The 19,368-nt window shown below is 40.7% G+C and overlaps 1 protein-coding gene across 1 annotated transcript in view; it reads right to left on the bottom strand.

Annotated features, from left to right (window-relative positions):
* Positions 1-19,368, bottom strand: part of LOC149469976 (uncharacterized) — a 73,342-nt gene that overhangs the window by 28,337 nt on the left and 25,637 nt on the right. Inside the window, exon 2 of the mRNA XM_089668306.1 lies at positions 10,609-10,712. Coding sequence (XP_089524432.1) covers positions 10,609-10,712 — 104 coding nt within the window. The remainder of the gene's footprint in view (positions 1-10,608; positions 10,713-19,368) is intronic.

Below are 19,368 nucleotides of genomic sequence, written 5' to 3'. Positions count from 1 at the left end.
CTCTATTTCTGACAGTTCTCTGACTTTCACATTTACAGCGGTTGAAACATTGTATCTGTTTCCGAATAAAAACATCTGTATCCTAAATGGAAACAAATAGATACAATGTTTCAACCGCTGTACATGTGAAGGAACTGTCAGAGAACTGTCAGAAATAGCGGAGCTCTCTGCAGGGACACTTTTGCCGGCTGATCGGGAAAAATCCGATTCGCGCACCCGAAGTAGGCTAATATTCGGATTCGACGCGAATCGAATTTTTCCTGAAATTCGAATCGAATTCCACTTCGCCTGGTTCGATTCGCTCATCTCTAATATCAACCTCCTGATTCAAACACAAAATTAAAATGTTACTAGTCAATAAGAATATGATTTGAGCCAACTGTTTCAACAAAGTAATAGAATGCAGATAGTAAAAAGTACAAGATCAGTGAAATCCAAAAAAAGAAAAAAAATTATCACAAACTGGCAGAGCAAGGTATCAAGAAAAGGTGGGTATGGTAGGCACAAATGTTCATAAATGGTGGGATATAAAAGTGTTGTGGTTGAATGTAGAACTGTTGCTGCAATTAAGAACAGTGAAACAATGCAGATGGGTGTGCAAGCAGTGTTATACAGTAGAGTCCCTGAAGGAGGGAATTCAACAAGTAGTAGATTAAAACAGAAAAGTAGGTAAATAAGCTGGTAAAAATGTTGTACCTTGGGATGAGACCAGCTCTGAGGTTTAAAGTGTATTTCCACATTTGCATCCAAATTGGGATAATACCTACTTTATATTTGTGTAGCACAACCCCCTTAGGGATTGCTAATGAATTTGGGCCCCCCTATAGTCCTGTACAGCCAGTCATTCAGCACTTTCCACACTTTTTTCATCCAGAGACAGAAACCAGTCCTTGATCGTTGGTTTTGGTATTTATTGAGGGGATTATACCTTGGATAGGGTAAGGGGCTTCGGATGCCCAAGAGAACCAATAACAGAGGACAACTTCCTGAACTATGCACAAGCTTCTCTTCTTCAGCAACAGAGTCTTTGGTTTAGTGCTAGCCGGCATCTCCTAGTTGTACCACCACAGATCCTAGATGAACTCCTCTTCACCCAGCAATCTGGAGACTTTCTTCCTGAGCAGGGGATCTGGCTCCTGTTCCTTTAAGTGAGGTGTACAGTCACTAGTAAGGGAAATAATCTGGTTTCCCACCAGAGTGCTGCTCCTCCTATCTGCCCAGGGGCTGCAGGTGTACTCACTCAGATCCTCTCCTGTACAGCTGGTGGGTAGGTTGCTGCTACCAGGCCTATCAGCTGGGCTGCTCCTTTCCTGCCATACAGGTGGCCCTTTCTCAGTGAGTACTGAGTTTTCTTCCTCTCCAGCTCCAGGCTCACAGGCAGGCCCCATGCTAACAGGCATCCTGGCAGCCTTCCTCCTCCAACTTCACATCTTCCTACTCCTTCTTCCACCCGACTCCTCACATTCCTGCTACTGAGCAGGCTCTTAAACTTTAATGGAAATCCCATCTCCTTGCCAAGCCTTCTGTTGGCGATTGGCTGAGGTCCCTCAAGAGTGCAACCGACCACTCCTCAGATCCATCCACTGCAAGGCCCTTCCTCCATAAGCCTCAGAGCAGGGGGAAATTCCAGAAGGGTTGGTCTGCAGTGTCTCTCAGCCCTGACCACAATTTGACCTGTCTGGCTATCACACCTGAGCTGCTAACCAGCTCCTGACTAACCATCAGGGTCTAGCTCCCCCTAGCTGAACTAGGAGGGAGGTACATTACATGTGCGCATTAACATAGCATAACTCAAAAAATTTAAAAATTGCTGGATACCTTTTACTTGCTTAAAAATCCTTACTATCTCTTCCTGCTTTGTAATGTAAGGAAGGGGGCTGTGCAAATGCTTAATGTAATTAACCCTGTCTGCACTGTTTTTGCAGTTTTTCGTTATCAGCTGAAAACTAAATTTGTCCTAAAAAAAGGTTTAAAATTTATAAACTGCCCCACCTGTCTTGTATTTTAATGAGGTATAGCTCAGTCCTTGTGGGGACACCACACTCTAAGACTGCCCAGAAATTTTTAGAATCAGCCATGACACCTTCTCTTTAGAAACATCTAAAAGGTAAGAAATAGTTAAAAAAAATTTTGTTAAGTGTGCTGTACGAATGTGAACACACAGCAAACATAGAGGGGGTTTCTCAAATTTGACAGCAAAAATGGTACACCGCAAGATGCCATAAAATAATATAAACAGTAAAAGAGCATAGGTACTCATCCAAAAGTCAAATAGGAGAGGCTATCGGTTCCCATGGACCTGTGGCAAGATGTGTATTCTTTTATCAGAGTTGTTGAGGTCAGGTGAACCCAGAATTATTAGGTAATCGGTGAAACAAAGGGTCATGAGGCCAAGAGTTTTCAAGCAAAATTTCATTTTATCCAGCAAGGTTACTGTGTATGCTCTGTTGTGGTAGGCAAATGTAGTTTAAAAGGGGAATCCCTTTACATCTGATCTGGTTTGAGTGCAAAATTTTTAAATAAAGTTTTATGTTTTCACTTTCTAATGATAGTAAATCAAAGAACATTTGGTAGTGCATGCCTTTGTATTCATGAGCAGGCTTCTCCAGGATTTTAGAATCCTCTAACTGGCCCCTTTGATATACTTTTTTTTTTAAATTATTTGCATTGTTCAATCTCCTCCTCATGAGTTTTTAGGAGAACAAAGATGATTTATATCTGCTTAAGTCTCTAAGCTCATGAGTGATCTGTTCAGTGAGCTTTTTGGATATTTTATCTAGTGCATTTTGCAAGCCTCTTTTAAAGCATTTAAAGTAATATTAAAGGCAATTTTTTCTTTAGCAATAAGGGTGTGCTTCTTGAAATTTTCACACCTTTGCCGTGGTTTTGCACAGATTAGCCCCAGTTATCCTCTTCTCAGGTTCCTTGCTGCGCTCCTGGCCCCTTCTTCCTGCTGAGTTCCCCCAGAGCAAGCAGCTTGCTATGGGGGCAACCAAGCAAGCTGGATCCTGAGCCGCTGCTCTGAATGTCCTTTTACACACAGAGCCATGGCTCAGCCCCACCCCCTCTCTCTTCATTGGCTCACTGGTTCCAGCCAGTGAGGAGGGAGAGTCCCCGCAAAACCAAAGCTCTCATGCCAAATGCTGGATCATGATGGGCCTCATGTAAAGTATTAGGGGGGTTGCACACAGAAGGGTTTTTAACTTCATGCATAGAATGCATGAAAGTAAAAAACATTGAGAATTTAAAAAACTTCCCTGTGAGCCAAATAAATCTGTTAAACTTTGCAAGGGGTTCACTTTCATACTCCCCCAGATTCTAGAAAGAGGCCTACCTCATCAGGTGCTGAGGAAGTGGGTGTCATCTTGCCTGTTATTGTGGGCAGGAGTTGCAGTGAAGCTTTGAGCTTATTTTCCTTCTCTTTTGAGCATTAAAAAGGATAAGTTCACCTTTGGAAACATGTTACATGTTTTGCCCACATGGCCACATAATTCTTTCATGGACTTCCGTGAATGAACGAACTGCAAGCCTTAGTGGCTGTGGGTTTCTAGATTTCAATGACCTATCATAGTGCTGTAAAGTGCCGTGGTAGTTCATTGAAGCTTCCTGTCAGAATATCTGCTTGACTGTACACCCCATACGGCAAGCAGATATTCTGACAGGTGTGCAGGGGACCTGCATGGCATCAGTGATCTACTGATTGCTGGTGCAATGCTTTACAGGCTCCTTTGGACAAAAATAAGAAATGCAAATTTTGTTACCTGCAAAAAAATGTGCATTTCTTATTTTTGTCCAAAAGGTGACCTTATCCTTTAAAACCATCTTCAGGTTAAAAAAAGTTAACCAGGGTTTGAGTGGGTAGGGCTGTGTTTCGTACTGCGAGCAAGCCCATGCCAAGCTTTATGCAGAGCGATAACAACCCCAGGTGCCGCGGTGTTCACTAAAAAAATGGTCATTAGGCTTCACTTGGACATGCAGCTTTCCCAAGCACCCCCTTAAGCACACTTTCAAGCTAGATGGCAAGAAACAACAACTAAACAGTTTCAACTAGTCAGGTTGAAAAGTTTTTGTTACATACATTTATGAATACATGTTGCAGCCACACTGCCACATCAAGGTACCTCTGAAAAGTTTGATCCCCAACTCAAAACTATCATTCTTGAAGATATTGCATAGTTTGAAAAAGTGTGCTAGAGACTATTTTTGTATTGTTTTGTGTGCTACCTTGCTCATGCTCACTTTTTTTCCAAAGTTTCATTCTCATCACAGGGACAGCCTTTTTTTTTTTTTATAGATTATGTAAATTTTTCTCTTTCTTCATGGGAATGACAGATAAGTAGAGGTCTGATACAGCCCCTCTCCATTGTGTACCTTTGCGGCACAAATAAATAAAATAAATCACTTAATAACCTGCAATTAGCCAGCAATAGATCACTATAGCAGTGATCTATTGCTGGAGTGGCAGTCAGGACAGAGCTGCATCAGCTGAGGAGCTGTAATTATATTTTACATCCTCTAGAAAAAAAAAATGCACAAGTATCGCATTTTGCAAGTCTCTGCTACAGAGAGCACTTATGGAGTGACAGACTGTAGTAACAAAGTGAGCTTGTTAATTCAGCCACAGGACTTGACAAAACCCCACTGAGACATTTTGACATGATCAGTCATCCCCTAGAACAGTGGTCTCCAAACTATGGCCCTTTGCTTGCTTTCATCCGGCCCTTGGGGCACTATTTCATCCACTAAACACCAACAAGGAAAACAATTCCTACCAATGACACCAATGATGGGGCACAATTCATCCCAATGATACCAACAATGGGGCCCAATGACACCAATGTTGGGGCACAATTCCTCCCAATAACACCATTGATGGGGCACAATTCCTCTCGCTGACACCACCTGAACCCCATCGCGTTGTGAATGACAGCCTTGGCTGTCCCAGGTCTCTGCCTCCACATTGGCGGAGACAGCAATGGGGCATGGTTTACTCACACTGATGTCAGAACATGTTCTACTCTTGGTGGCCATGGTCCAGCCCCACTAAAGACTGAAGGACAGTAACTTGGCCCTTTGTTTATAAAATTTGGAGACCCCTGCCCTACAAGTTTATTAATCTAGTGTCACAATATTTTGAAATAGGTTAGGACCTGGTTACTAACAGAGAGATGTTACTTTGTGCACCAAAGGTTATATGCTTACAGGCTTTAGTTCTGAAAATCCAGCCCCAGGTATAAAATTATATAAATATTACACTGTACAGTTTCTGGTATGGGGTTAAACTGAAAAAAAAATATTTTGTATTACACAAGTATCCTCAAATATTTACATTGGGAAAATATTAGCTCAACTTTGTATTCTGATCTCTAACAAAACAGGGTGTTCAGGTACACTGACAAAACTCAAATTCTCTTCACTTGTAGTTCAACATGCCATAGTGATTTCCCTGGAATGCGGTTTTTCAGCCTCTTGTCTCCAAGACAAACAAGTGAGGGGGGGGGTGGGCACATACAGTATAAAAAAAAAAAAAAAAAAAAAAAAAAAAAACTAACAGAGGTCAACCAACAGGCCAACAAACATACATAATTACCTCATGTTGGTTTCTAGCATGTCCTTTAAGCTTTTAATATGCTTTGACTTAGTTGTCTTTTTGTCAGACTCTACTTACACTGTGTTTATGCTCTCAGTTCTTAAAATGTCTTTGTATTTGCATTACTTTTCATGTTACCAAATGCTAATATTTTCTATTACCACTTCTATACCAGCCTGTAATACCCCTACCAGATCATTTCTCAGTTTCAAGTGCTGTGATAGTTTGACCGACAATTGCAATGCTGTACCCAAAAGAGTTTTATATAATTTTTTTGGAGACAGACTGATAACCGCTGGGTTTTATATATTACAATAAAAAGACAAAAACAAGTCTGGGAAAAAAAAAGAAAAAAAAAGGTGTTTCCTGTGCTTTCTGTGAAAATAGAAATGCCAGAATAGTATCAAAACCCCTGAAATGACATTTTTGGCAAGCAGACACCCCAAGGTGATCTAAACTTTTGCCACAATTTTTGGGAAATTAAGAAACATGCTGGTCTTAAAGGGGTTCAAATACAGAGCTTGTCAATGGTGCACTACATCAGTGTTTCTCAACCTTTTCAGTCAAGGCACCCTTAAACTCTGCACAGTCTTAAGGCACCCATTACAAAATGTAAAAAACTAAAATTACAGATTTCAGCAACATTTGCACATGAAGAACAACCAGTTTTAGAGGCTATTTATTCATTCAAAGCAAATACACTTTTACACATTGGTACTGACTAGTATTCCATTGTTTCTCTTCTCTCTCAGTTTCTCTCTCACTCAGCTAGTGAGACCCCACTGCTGACAGAGAGGTGTAGGGAAGGGGCAAGCAATGATGCTGTGCAGGTGCCCAACGTTCTTATCAAATGATGACATAATTGGTTATGTCATGTCGCCAGCCGCTAGAATGTTGTAATGCTGCACAATGAAGCCTGTGGTTTTTTTGTAACTGAAAGGCAGGCTTGATCCACCTGCTGGCTTGTATTCAATTTTTGGGCAATTTTTAGGCATTTTGTCAAGGCACTCTGGTTGAAAAAGTACAGGTCATACACAGAGGAAGGAGAAAGTGATGGAGTTAATGTACTGGTTACATCCTCCTACAGCAGAAAGGCAACTCCACCTACAAGCTTCAACCAGTGCTCAGCTGAAGTCACAAGACTGCTCTAACTGTTGATGAGAAAAAGGTATTTAGCAGTTTATATTTACTAAAATAATTGCATTTCCATACTGTGTGTAAGGTGAGAGACCAGATATAGTGAATGCAGGGTCCTGGGTTTAGTAACACTTTAATACATAGAATGCATGAAGAGTAAACAAAAAAACCCAAAAAAAAAACAAAAAAAAAAAAACACACAACTTTAGTACTACTGTAAACTAAAAAAAAAAAAAAAAGAATTATAAAAATTTGACTGTCTTGCTTGATAATTCCAGGAGTATTGGACTTCTGCAACCCCTGCTGTGCTCTATGGTTTCACCCATCGACCCCTACATCAACCTCCTAGATCAATAAAGGACACTGTAGCAACATAGGGGCTGGCAGCAGAAACCACGACACCCTGCAGGGTTCGGCAAAGTGGGAGGAAGGACGAGTAAGTATTAATGCCTATATTTGCAGGCTGGGCTTCTCTTTAGTTTTTAAACTAGCAACAAACTAGCGTTAATGTGCAAAAATTAACCAAGTCATTGGTTGTTACAATAGAAAAGTACCGGCGCTATTAATCAAGGCACCTCCGCAGCCATCACATACGCAACATTGAACAAATCCTCACACACACACCAAACATCTAATAATTACAATGCATCCAGAACACAGCGCTTAACTTTTGGCACATTTTGTTATGTCACAGCCTTATTTTAAAATGAATTAAATTTATTTTTTTCCTCAGCATTCTACAAACAATACCCCATAATGACAACATGAAAGAAGTTTTGAAATCTTTGCAATTTATTAAAAATAAAAAACAAAAAAAAAAAAAAAAAAAAAAAAAAACACATGTACATAAATATTCACAGCCTTTGCCATGACACTCAAAAATTGAGCTCTGGTGCATCCTGTTCCCACTGATCATTGGCATCCATCATTTGTAAATGGAAGAAGTTTGGAACCACCAGGAATCTTCCTAGAGCTGGCTGTCCAGCCAAAATGAGCAATCGAGGGAAAAGGGCCTTAATCAGGAAGGTAACCAAGCACTTGATGGTCATTCTGAAAGAGCTTCAGCATTTCTCTGTGGAGAGAGAAGAACCTTCCAGAAGAACAACCATCTCTACAGTACTCCACCGATCAGGCATGTATGGTAGAGTGGCAAGACGGAAGCCACTCCTCAGTAAAAGGCAAATGGCAGCCTGCCTGGAGTTTGCCATAAAGGCACCTGAGGGACTCTCTGACCATGAGAAACAAAACTCTCTGGTCTGAAGAAACAAAGATTGAACTCTTTGGCCTGAATGCTATGCGTCATGTCTGGAGGAAACCAGGCATTGATCACCACCTGGCCAATACCATCCCTACAGTGAAGCATGGTGGTGGCAGCATCATGCTGTGGGGATGTTTTTCAGCGGCAGAAACTGGAAGACTAGTTATGATGGAAGGAAAGATGAATGCAGCAATGTACAGAGACATCCTGGATGAAAACCTGTTCCAGAGTGCTCTGGACCTTAGACTGAGGTGATGGTTCATCTTTCAAGAGGACAACGACCCTAAGCACACAGCCCACACAACAAAGGAGTGGCTATGGGCCAACTCTGAATTTCCTGGAGTGGCCCAACCAGAGCCCAGACTTGAACCCGATTGAACATCTCTGGAGAGATCTAAAAATGGCTGTGCACGGACGCTCCCCATCCAACCTGTGGAGCTTGAGAGGTACTGCAAAGTAGAATGGGAGAAATTGCCCAAAATAGGTGTGCCAAGCTTGTAGCATCGTACTCAAAATGACTTGAGGCTGTAATTGGTGCTAAAGGTGCTGCAAACTAAGTATTGAGCAAAGGCTGTGAATACTCATGTACATGGTTTTTTTTTTGTATTTTTAATACATTGCACAGATTTTAAAACAAACTACTTTCACTTTGTTTAATCCATTTCGGAAAAAGGCTGTAACATAACAAAATGTGGTAAAAGTTAAATGCTGTGAATACTTTCTGGATGCACTGTATCACTTGATCTTCTCAAGGTTTTACCCCCTTCATGACCAGGGCATATTTTTTTGCTATTCGGCACTGTGCTACTTTAATTGGCATTTGCTCAGTCATGCAACACTGTACCCAAATGCATTTTTTCCCCACACAAATAGAGATTTCTTTTGATGGCTTTTTATTTTTTATTAAACAATATTTTACAAAAAGCAATATTTTCTACTTTCCGTTATAAAACATATCCAATAAAATCACATTTCTTCTTACATTTAGGACAAAATGTATTCTGTTACATGTCTTCGGTAAAAAAAAAAAAATGTTTTTTTAATTGGTTTGTGTGAAAGTTATAGCATCTAAAAACTATGGTATGTATACTCTAATTAACGCAGTAATAGATGCTATACTAGTAATGCCGGTGATCTTGTGACTTATAGTGTGACTGATAGTGTGGCGGGAAATCTGGCACTTACTAACACTAGCTGGGAGGTAAACTAACTGATTGATACAGACGTCACTAGTGACACTAATACAGTGAGTAATGATCATACTGTACTAATGACACTGGCTGGGAAGGGGTTACCATCAAGGGGTTAACTGTGTGCCTAATAAGGCTGCATTCACACTTGAGTGTTTTGTAGCTTGGAGCTCCAAAAAAGTTCAAACCAGGGGCGGACTGACAACTCATGGGACCCCCGGGTAATAGGGGATCATGGGGCCCGTGTCCTTGCCCAAACTCAAAAAAGCCTATGAAAAAAAAAAAAAAAAAAAAAAAAAAAAAAAAAAGGTACCAGGGGCATCTCATGGGGCCCCCTACTGACTCTGGGCCCTCGGGCAGTGCCAGAGTTTCCAACTTGTCAGTCCACCCCTGGTTCAAACTTTAAAAAAAAAAATCAATTGTTCTCTATGGTGCATGTTCACACCTGATTGTGCGAACAGGCACAAAGGAGAACAATTGATTTTTTTGAAGTGTGAGCATTTTTGGAGCTTCAAGCTACAAAATACTCAAGTGTGAATGCAGACTAAGTGTAAAGTGTTCTGCTTTTACTCACAGATCTGACTGCTTTTTCTCCCTTAAAGGATAAATTCACCTTTGGAACATGTTACATGTTCTACCCGTTTTTAGGTGCATTTATTATTTTTGTCCAAAAGGTGAACCAGGGGCGGACTGACTATTCGAGAACTCGGGGACTGCCCGAGTGCCCAGGGTCAGTAGGGGGCCCTATGAAATGCCCCTGGTACCTTTTTATAGGCTTTTTTTGAGTGTGGGCAAGGACACAAGGGCCTCATGATCCCCTATTGCCCAGGAGCCCCATGAGTTATCAGTCCGCCCGAGGTGAACTTATCCTTAAACTCTGTTGATTTAAGGGAGAAGAAGCATCCAGATTGCTGTCTGTGAACAGAGTTCTGTGTGTTGGGAAACACTAAACTCTGTGCTGCTCTTGGCCACAGCTCATCAGCAGGTATAGAGCCAAAATCATTGGCTGAAACCTGTTGAAAAACTTGTGCAGTGTCCATTCACAGCACAGGTCAGCAGGGGGCACACGTATGCACGCCTAAAGAACCCAAAACAGTATTGGTACATGGGCTAGCCTGTAGCTGCCACCCACCTGAACTAAACATACTGTTGGCTGGCGTCAAAGACTTTATTTGGAGTAAAAAAATAATGATTTATGGCAACTTTCAGAATAAAAACCTAGATACAGTACATCACTTAGCTTGCCATTACCACCTGAAAATTAAAACTTCACTATATTCTTATTTGCAGATGACTTGACACAACAAGCAGACGCTAGATGCCAACATTATGACATCTTTTCACACAATTTTTATAAAAACTTAAGGAAATACTACATAATAGTGAATAATGTTAATGCATTATGAAATGTGTTTTCTTTGTAGGATACTTACACTGGTTGAGAACTGAAGTACAGGCCTGACACGGGGACCTGGTCGAGCTTTAAGTGTTGCAGTCCCAGAGTCATCCAGAAATGAAAATGGATGGTGTATATCATCTGCAAATAAAAGACACAGCAATGGTCAGCTACCAACACATATCTTGTATGATTTGTTCTGTCCTACTGAATACTAATATTTATGAGCAAAATAATATCTATTCATAATCAACCTACTACGCCTTGTTAATGCCAAAATATAGCTAATTTTCTATTCATTTAATTGGTGTTCAACCCTAGGTAGAGCTTGTTATATGGGCATTACCTTAGCAGCTATTGTGTACCGGGGCCCAGGATAAAGCAAATCTGATATATGTCAAAGTAATGAATATAAATATATGGTTTATACATTCTTTGAAGCATTTGAAAGCATTTCAAGCAATTATCATTTGACTCAAAAGTACAAATAACATTTAAATGCAATTCAATTTGTAAGTCAGGTTCCTCCCAGTGCTTTCACTTCAGCTTTATGACTGAAAAACACAAAAAAAAGCTTCACAGATTTCTGACTTAAAGATAACTAATTTTTAGAACCAGAAATATCACTCTGTAAAGTCATTCTTTTCAAACTTTACAACAAAGCTGTTGTCTTGCCCTCCTGAGGATTTACCCCCCTTCCTGACCAGGCCATTTTTTGCATCACGGCACTGCATTACTTTAACTGACAATTGCGTGGTCATGCAATGCTGCACCCAAATTAAATTTACATCCTTTTTTTCCCCAATACATTGAGCTTTCTTTCTGTGGTATTTGATCGCCTGTGCGTTTTTATTTTTTGCGCTATAAATAATGGCTGTGTACAGCCATCCAAAGCAGTGTGCACGAGTTGAAAGTTCTCCTCTCCGTCGGAGATGCTCAGCAATCACCGGGTGCTGGCGAATAATCACCGGCCGGGACCCAGTGATTAACAGCCGCAGCAGGCAGCGCAGGTAGGGCACGTGCGCACCCCCTACCTGGACATGCAAAATTATATATATACACATACATACACACACATACATATACACACGCACATATACAGTTGTGTTAAAAAAAGACATCACTAACCTGATCAATCACTGTTTTTGGTAGAAATATTTCTATATGGCAAATAATTTACTAGCAGGTGTAGTGATTTTTGAGCGTTTTTAATGGGAATGCACTGCTTCCGGTGGTTTTCAGGCTTCTCTGAGAACACATTCCAATGATTCCTGGTGACTGGGCATAGAGATCAGTGATGGAAAGATGGCCTCCACTCCTCTCTATGCCCTTGGAGGACCAGAGAAACGTTTTGGTCACGTCCGGTTCCAGCACCATGTAAACCAGGCCCTTTTTATTTATTCATTTACTTATTTATGTGAAGCATTAGACTGGTTTTTTTTTTTATATCTAATGCTTTACATTGTAGAGGAGATATGTGGGGTCTTATTGACCCCATATCTCTCCAATAAGAGGACCTGTCACTGATTATTTCTATCACAAGTGATGTTTGCATTCCTTGTGACAGGAATAAAAGTGATTAAAAGAAAATACAGTTGTGTTCAAAATAATAGCACTCAGACATCACTAACCTGATCAATCACTGTTCTTGTCATAAACCTTTTCTGCAATCCTTCCCCAAAACTCAAATTCTACCCCAAATTTCCAAAATAAATCCAAAGAAATGTCCACAATGCAAAGTCCACAAAATGTCCACACTATTCAATCTTCCAAATGTGATAAGTATCCAATTCGCCACTTCAATCCAAGATACCTCAAAAAAATTTGGACTGAATATAGTGCATTATCTTTCAAATAATATAATAATCTGTGATGTCATGCAAAAACACTTGTGACAATCAAAAAAAAAAAATATATATATATATAGATTTGTAAAATAAAACAAAAATCTAAAATATAAAAAGCTCAAATTATACAATATTATAAACAATGTGTGTGAGGTGAACCCACCTATAAACCCCACACGTGAAGTTTAATGAATTCACCCAACTCAACATGTGATATAGTGAGTAAATCACTTCAACAGGTGTAATCACAACAAATCCAAAATATACAACTAGTGATAAGGTGCACTAGTCCAAATTGGTGCCACCACTCTGCTAGGATAACATGCTATTACCCTCTTGCAGCTTGCACAGGCGTTTCATACAATCCCATGTATGTTTCAAACATGCCAGATGGCTTTCCTCTTAAGGGAGTACGCAGTAAAATCCCCTCGTTCCTCACAGGGCAGAGAAGAGAAGACTCAGTGGAATAAATGCATAAAAATTTGAAATTTAATATCTGCTTACATATAAGGTAAAACCATCCATCCTATTCAAAAACCACATCCAAGATGGCTGCGCTGCTCCTTCCGGTTTTGCGTCTGACGTCACTGTTATTAGTAGAAATGATATTTCTACATGGCAAATAATTTACTAGCAGGTGTAGTAGAGTAATAGAAATCCAACAGACCCAACAGTCATGTACATTCTGGTTACAGTGCATTTCTCTCTGAAATTCTGAGGAAAATGGGTCGTTCCAGACATTGTTCAGAAGAACAGCGTACCTTGATTAAAAAGTTGATTGGAGAGGGGAAAACATATAAAGAAGCGCAGAAAATGATAGGCTGCTCAGCTAAAATGATCGCAAATGCTTTAAAATGGCAACCAAAACCTGAAAGACATGGAAGAAAGTGAAAAACTACCATTTGAATGGATAGAAGAATAGCCAAAATGGCAAGGACTCAGCCAACAATCAGCTCCAGGAAGATCAAAGAAGGTCTAAAGTTACCTGTGAGTACTGTTACAATTAGAAGACGCCTGTGTGAAGCCAAGCTATCTGCAAGAAGCCCCCGCAAAGTCCCACTGTTGAAAAAAAGACCTGTGCTGAAGAGGTTACAATTTGCCAAAGAACACATTGACTGGCCTAAAGAGAAATGGCGCAACATTTTGTGGACTGATGAAAATAAGATTGTTCTTTTTGGGTCTAGTGGACGGAGACAGTTTGTCAGACGACCCCCAAACACTGAATTCAAGCCACAGTACACTGTGAAGACAGGAATCTTCACCAGGAATCATGGATCATTTTGAATACATCAGAATATTTGAAGAGGTCATGCTGCCTTATGCTGAAGAGGAAATGCCCTTGAAATGGGTGTTCCAACAAGACAACGACCCCAAACACACCAGTAAACGTGCAACATCTTGGTTCCAGACCAACAAGATTGACGTTATGGAGTGGCCAGCCCAATCCCCGGATCCTAATCCAATAGAAAACTTGTGGGGTGACATCAAAAATGCAGTTTCTGAGGCAAAACCAAGAAAGAGAAGAACTGTGGAATGTAGTCCAATCATCCTGGGCTGGAATACCTGTTCACAGGTGCCAGAAGTTGGTTGACTCCATGCAACACAGATGTACAGCAGTTCTCAGAAACAGTGCTTATACAACTAAATATTAATTAAGTGATTCAAAAGGAAAGCAAAATCTTCAAACATTTTTCAGTTTATATAGTGAATGTTTGAGTTTGTAAAGAAGAATAAAAACACTGCTATTTTTTAGAACAGTCTAATATTCACTTTTCTTCAATTTTTTTTTAGAGGAACAACACAAATTTGATATATTTTTCTTCATGTTTTGATTTGGAATAGAATGTGTAGTGTTCCCAATGCATTTGTGTTTATGGAAAGAAAAGCTATTAGAAGGATTTTGAGCTTCGTTCACTTTTATCAACACACTGCTATTATTTTGAACACAAATATATATATATATATATATATATATATATATATATATATATATATATATATACACACACACACACACACACACACACACACACACACACACACACACACACACACACACACATACATATATACACACACACACACACACAAATGATTTTGCGCACCCATGCCGCCCTGTAGCAGTATTTCTGCTATAGGGCGGTCGGGAAGCAGTTAACAACAGAAAACTACCGATAGCTTAAATCTAAATAAACAGAAATGTCACATAATGGTAAAAGAATGTATTATGATGGATATGCAGATTTAAGCAGTAGATAAAAATAAGCAGGAATGGCATACTTGTTATGTCATTTGCAATGGTATGCACTGAGAGATGTCAGACTTGTTTACAACAGGTATGCTGTAGAGTGGGAAATGTCCAAGCGGCTGCCCTAGGCGAGCCTAGGTATTAGCTGTATTTACTAGAAATTGTATGCCAAGTTAGAAAACATTAAGGAAATGTTTCTATTTTTCACCATACTCTGTGCACTTAAAGTGGTTGTAAAAGCTCAATGCATACAGGTGAAACTCGAAAAATTAGAATATCGTGCAAAAGTTCATTTATTTCAGTAATGCAACTTAAAAGGTGAAACTAATATATGAGAGAGACTCATTACATGCAAAGCAAGATAGTTCAAGCCGTGATTTGTCATAATTGTGATGATTATGGCTTACAGCTCATGAAAACCCCAAATCCACGATCTCAGAAAATTATAATATTGTGAAAAGGTGCAATATTCTCGGCTCAAAGTGTCCAACTCTAATCAGCTAATTAAGCCATAACACCTGCAAAGGGTTCCTGAGCCTTTAAATGGTCTCTCAGTCTGGTTCAGTAGAAATCAAAATCATGGGAACGAAAGCCTCAAAAGGTAATTGCAAAAGAAGTTGGATGTTCACAAAGTGCACAAGCAGCAGGGATGACCGCAGCCTGGAAAGGATTGTCAGGAAAAGGCCATTCAAAAGTGTTGGGGACTTTCAAAAGGAGTGGACTGAGGCTGGTGTCAGTGCATCAAGAGCCACCACACACAGACGGATCCTGAACATGGGCTTCAAATGTCGTATTCCTCTTGTCAAGCTGCTTACCTGGGCTAAAGAAAAACAGACCTGGTCTGTTGCTCAGTGGTCCAAAGTCCTCTTTTCTGATGAGAGCAACTTTTGCATCTCATTTGGAAACCAAGGACCCAGATTATGGAGGAAAAATGGAGAGGCACACACTGCAAGATGCTTGAAGTCCAGTGTGAAGTTTCCACAGTCTGTTTTGATTTTGGGAGCCATGTCATCTGCTGGTGTTGGCCCACTGTGCTTCATTAAGTCCAGGATCAACGCAGCCATCTACCATGAGATTTTGGAGCACTTCATGCTTCCTTCCACAGACGAGCTTTATGGGGATGCTGACTTCATTTTCCAGCAGGACCTGGCACCTGCCCACACTGCCAAAAGCACCAAAACCTGGTTCAATGACCGTGGGATTACTGTGCTTGATTGGCCAGCAAACTCGCCTGACCTGAACCCCATAGAGAATCTATGGGGCATTGCCAAGAGAAAGATGAGAGACATGAGACCGAACAATGCAGAAGAGCTGAAGGCCGCTATTGAAGCATCGTGGTCTTTCATAACACCTCAGCAGTGCCACAGGCTGATAGCTTCCATGCCACGCCGCATTGAGGCAGTAATTGCTGCAAAAGGGGCCCAAACCAAGTACGGAGTACATATGCATGCTTATACTTTTCAGAGGTTCGATATTGTTCTATGTACAATCCTTGTTTTATTGATTGCAGGTAATATTCTAATTTTCTGAGATTGTGGATTTGGGGTTTTCATGAGCTGTAAGCCATAATCATCACAATTATGACAAATCACGGCTTGAACTATCTTGCTTTGCATGTAATGAGTCTCTCATATATATTAGTTTCACCTTTTAAGTTGCACTACTGAAATAAATGAACTTTTGCACGATATTCTAATTTTTCGAGTTTCACCTGTATGCATAAAGGTAAAAACTTTCTGAGTGCAGAAGTTCCCCTCAGACCGCTGAATACTTGCCTGAGCCCCACTGAAACCCAACAAGAGCCTCGGCTTTCTGGGGACTCGCCCTACTCATTGGCTCCCACTGCTGTCATTCACAGCCAGTGAGCCGATGAGGAAAGAGAGGGGCAGAGCCACAGCTCTGTGTGCGAATGATGATGCAGAGCAGTGGCTTAGGAGTGGGCCAGCTTGGGTGCCCCTGTAACAAGCTGCTTGCTATGGGGGAACTAGGCAGGAGGGAGGGGCCCGGAGCTCCAGCGGGGGATCCCAGAAGAGGAGGATCAGGGATGCTTTGTGCAAACTAATGCACAGAGCAGGTAAGTAGAACTTTTTTTTTTAAATTGCCTTTAATATCACTTTAAAGGTGAAGTTTATTAGTAAAGACAGCGCTCAAGGCAGTATCCGGCAACTGTGAAAAGGACACAGCATGGAGGCTTATGAGCAGAAAACAGCCACCTGCAGGCAATTGGATACGCACTACTCACGAACATAATGTGTATGGTGCTATATCCCCAAAATATTTTCTAATTCTAGTAAGAACTTTAAACAGAGAGAAGGATTAGGGATTGTCAGTCAGTTTTTTACTACACTGCTCAAAAAAAAAAATTAAAGGACCACCTTGAAAACACATCAGATCTCAATGGGTAAAAATATCATGCTGGATATCTATACTGATATGGACTGGGTAATGTGTTAGGAATGTAAGGATGCCCCATCGTTTGATGGAAATGAAAATTATCAACCTACAGAGGACTGAATTCAAAGACATCCCAAAAATCAAGTGAAAAAAATGATGCAGCAGGCTAGTTCATTTTGCTGACATTTCATTGCAGCAACTTAAAATGTTACTCAGTAGTTTGTATGGCCCCCACATGCTTGTATGCATGCTTGACAATGTTGGGGCATGCTCTTAATGAGACAACGTATGGTGTCCTGGAGTATTTCTTTCCAGATCTGAACCAGGGCATCACTGAGCTCCTGGACAGTCTGGAGGTGCAACCCAATCGTCGAATGGACCGAAACAGGATATCCCAGAGGTGTTCTATTGGATTTAGGTCAGGTGAGCATGGGGGCCATACATTGGTATCAATTCCTTCATCCTCCAGGAACTGCCTGCATACTCTTGCCACATAAGGCCGGATATTGTAATGCATCAGGAGGAACCCAGGACCCATTGCACCAGGGTTCAAGGATTTCATCCTGAAACCTAATGGCAGTCAGGGTGCCATTGTCTAGTCTGTAGAGGTCTGTGTGTCCCTCCATGGATATGCCTCCCCAGACCATCACTGACCCACCACCAAAGCGGTCATGCTGAACTATGTTACAGGTAGCATAACGTTCTCCACGGCATCTCCAGACCCTTTCACATCTGTCACATGTGCTCATGGTGAATCTGCTCTCATCTGTGAAAAGCACAGGGTGTCAGTGGCGGACCTGCCAATTCTGGTGTTTAATGGCAAATGCCAATTGAGCTCTATGGTGCCGGGCAGTGAGCACAGGGCCCACTAGAGTACATCAAGCCCTCAGGCCACCCTCATGAAGTCTATTTTTGATGTTTGGTCAGAGACATTCACACCAGTGGCCTGCTGGAGGTAATTATGTAGGGCCCTGGCAGTGCTTATCCTGTTCTGCCTTGCACAAAAGAAGAAAATATCAGTCCTGCTGATGGGTTGAGGACCTTCTATGGCCCTGTCCAGCTCTCCTAGAGTAACTGCCTGTCTCTTGGAATCTCCTCCATGCTCTTGAGACTGTGCTGGGAGACACAGCAAACCTTCTAGGAATGTCACATATTGATGTGCCATCCTGGAGGAGTTGGATCGCCTGTGTAACCTCTGTAGGGTCCAGGTATCACCTCATGCTACCAGTGGTGACACTGATCCTAGCCAAATGCAAAACTAGTGAAACACAGTCAGAAAAGATGGAGTAGGGAAAAAATGTCAGTAGCTTCCACCTGTAAAACCATTCATGTTTTGGGGGTAGATTCATTGTTGCCCATCTAGTGCACCTGTTAATTTCATTAACACCAAAACAGCTGATACTGATTAATAACCCCCTCTGCTACTTACTTGACCAGATCAATATCCCATGAGCTTAATTGACTTGATGCTATACTTGATTAAAAAGTATTCCTTTAATTTTTTTGAGCAGTGCTGGGGCTCGGTTAGATCTATCCTCACTTCCTGTCCTGCTGATTAAGTTTCACCAAAAGAGGAATTGCAGAAAATCTACAACAGGGTCGCAGAAAGGGGTTCTGATTCTTCTCCACTATTCAAAACTAAGAAAAAAAGTTTTGGTTTAAAAAAAAAAAAAAAAACGGATGATGAACGAATAGATAGGAATCTAACAAAAAATAGGAAGCAGGAAATGGAACATGTAACATGTTCCAAAAAGGTGAACTTAGCCTTTAAACATCATGCATTTATCATATATTGGTAATTTTTTAAAGTTTAAATTATTACACCAGGCTATGTCCATCAAAGTATTTGCATATTCCTAAAATGGAATAAATGTGCTTTGAAACAAGCCATCCTGACCTCTCTAGCTGCTTGTAATATGAGGTAATTGATTCTCAAAAATCAATTCAGATGACAACAAAGTCAGATATCAGTTGGTAGAAACACCTGCTGTCTGCAGGCTGCCAAGATTCTGGTGCACTACAAAAAACACAGAAAAACTAAACTAAGCTTTCAGTGCCTCTGTTGAGAACTTTAAAGAATGGCTACAGGTATAGAGATGAATTAGGTCTTTGGTTGCTTGTTCAAATATGTAAATACTTTTGTGTGCATAGTCTGAGCGCAGGTTTTTGTCAATATAGAGAAATGTTCTCCAAATTAATTTGTATAGCTCTAAAATGCCTGTAGCTGCTGAGCATTCCACCATAAATATCACGTAAAGATAAAATAAGTACATAAGATACAAGCAGAGGCTTAGTCACATAGGGAAGT

The sequence above is a fragment of the Staurois parvus genome, unplaced genomic scaffold (genome assembly GCF_062004578.1).
Source record: "Staurois parvus isolate SC_StPar_1 unplaced genomic scaffold, SC_StPar_1.0 ptg000056l, whole genome shotgun sequence".
NCBI lineage: Eukaryota > Metazoa > Chordata > Amphibia > Anura > Ranidae > Staurois > Staurois parvus.
Note: the sequence above shows the minus strand (reverse complement) of the source record. Positions and strands in the feature narration are given on the sequence as shown.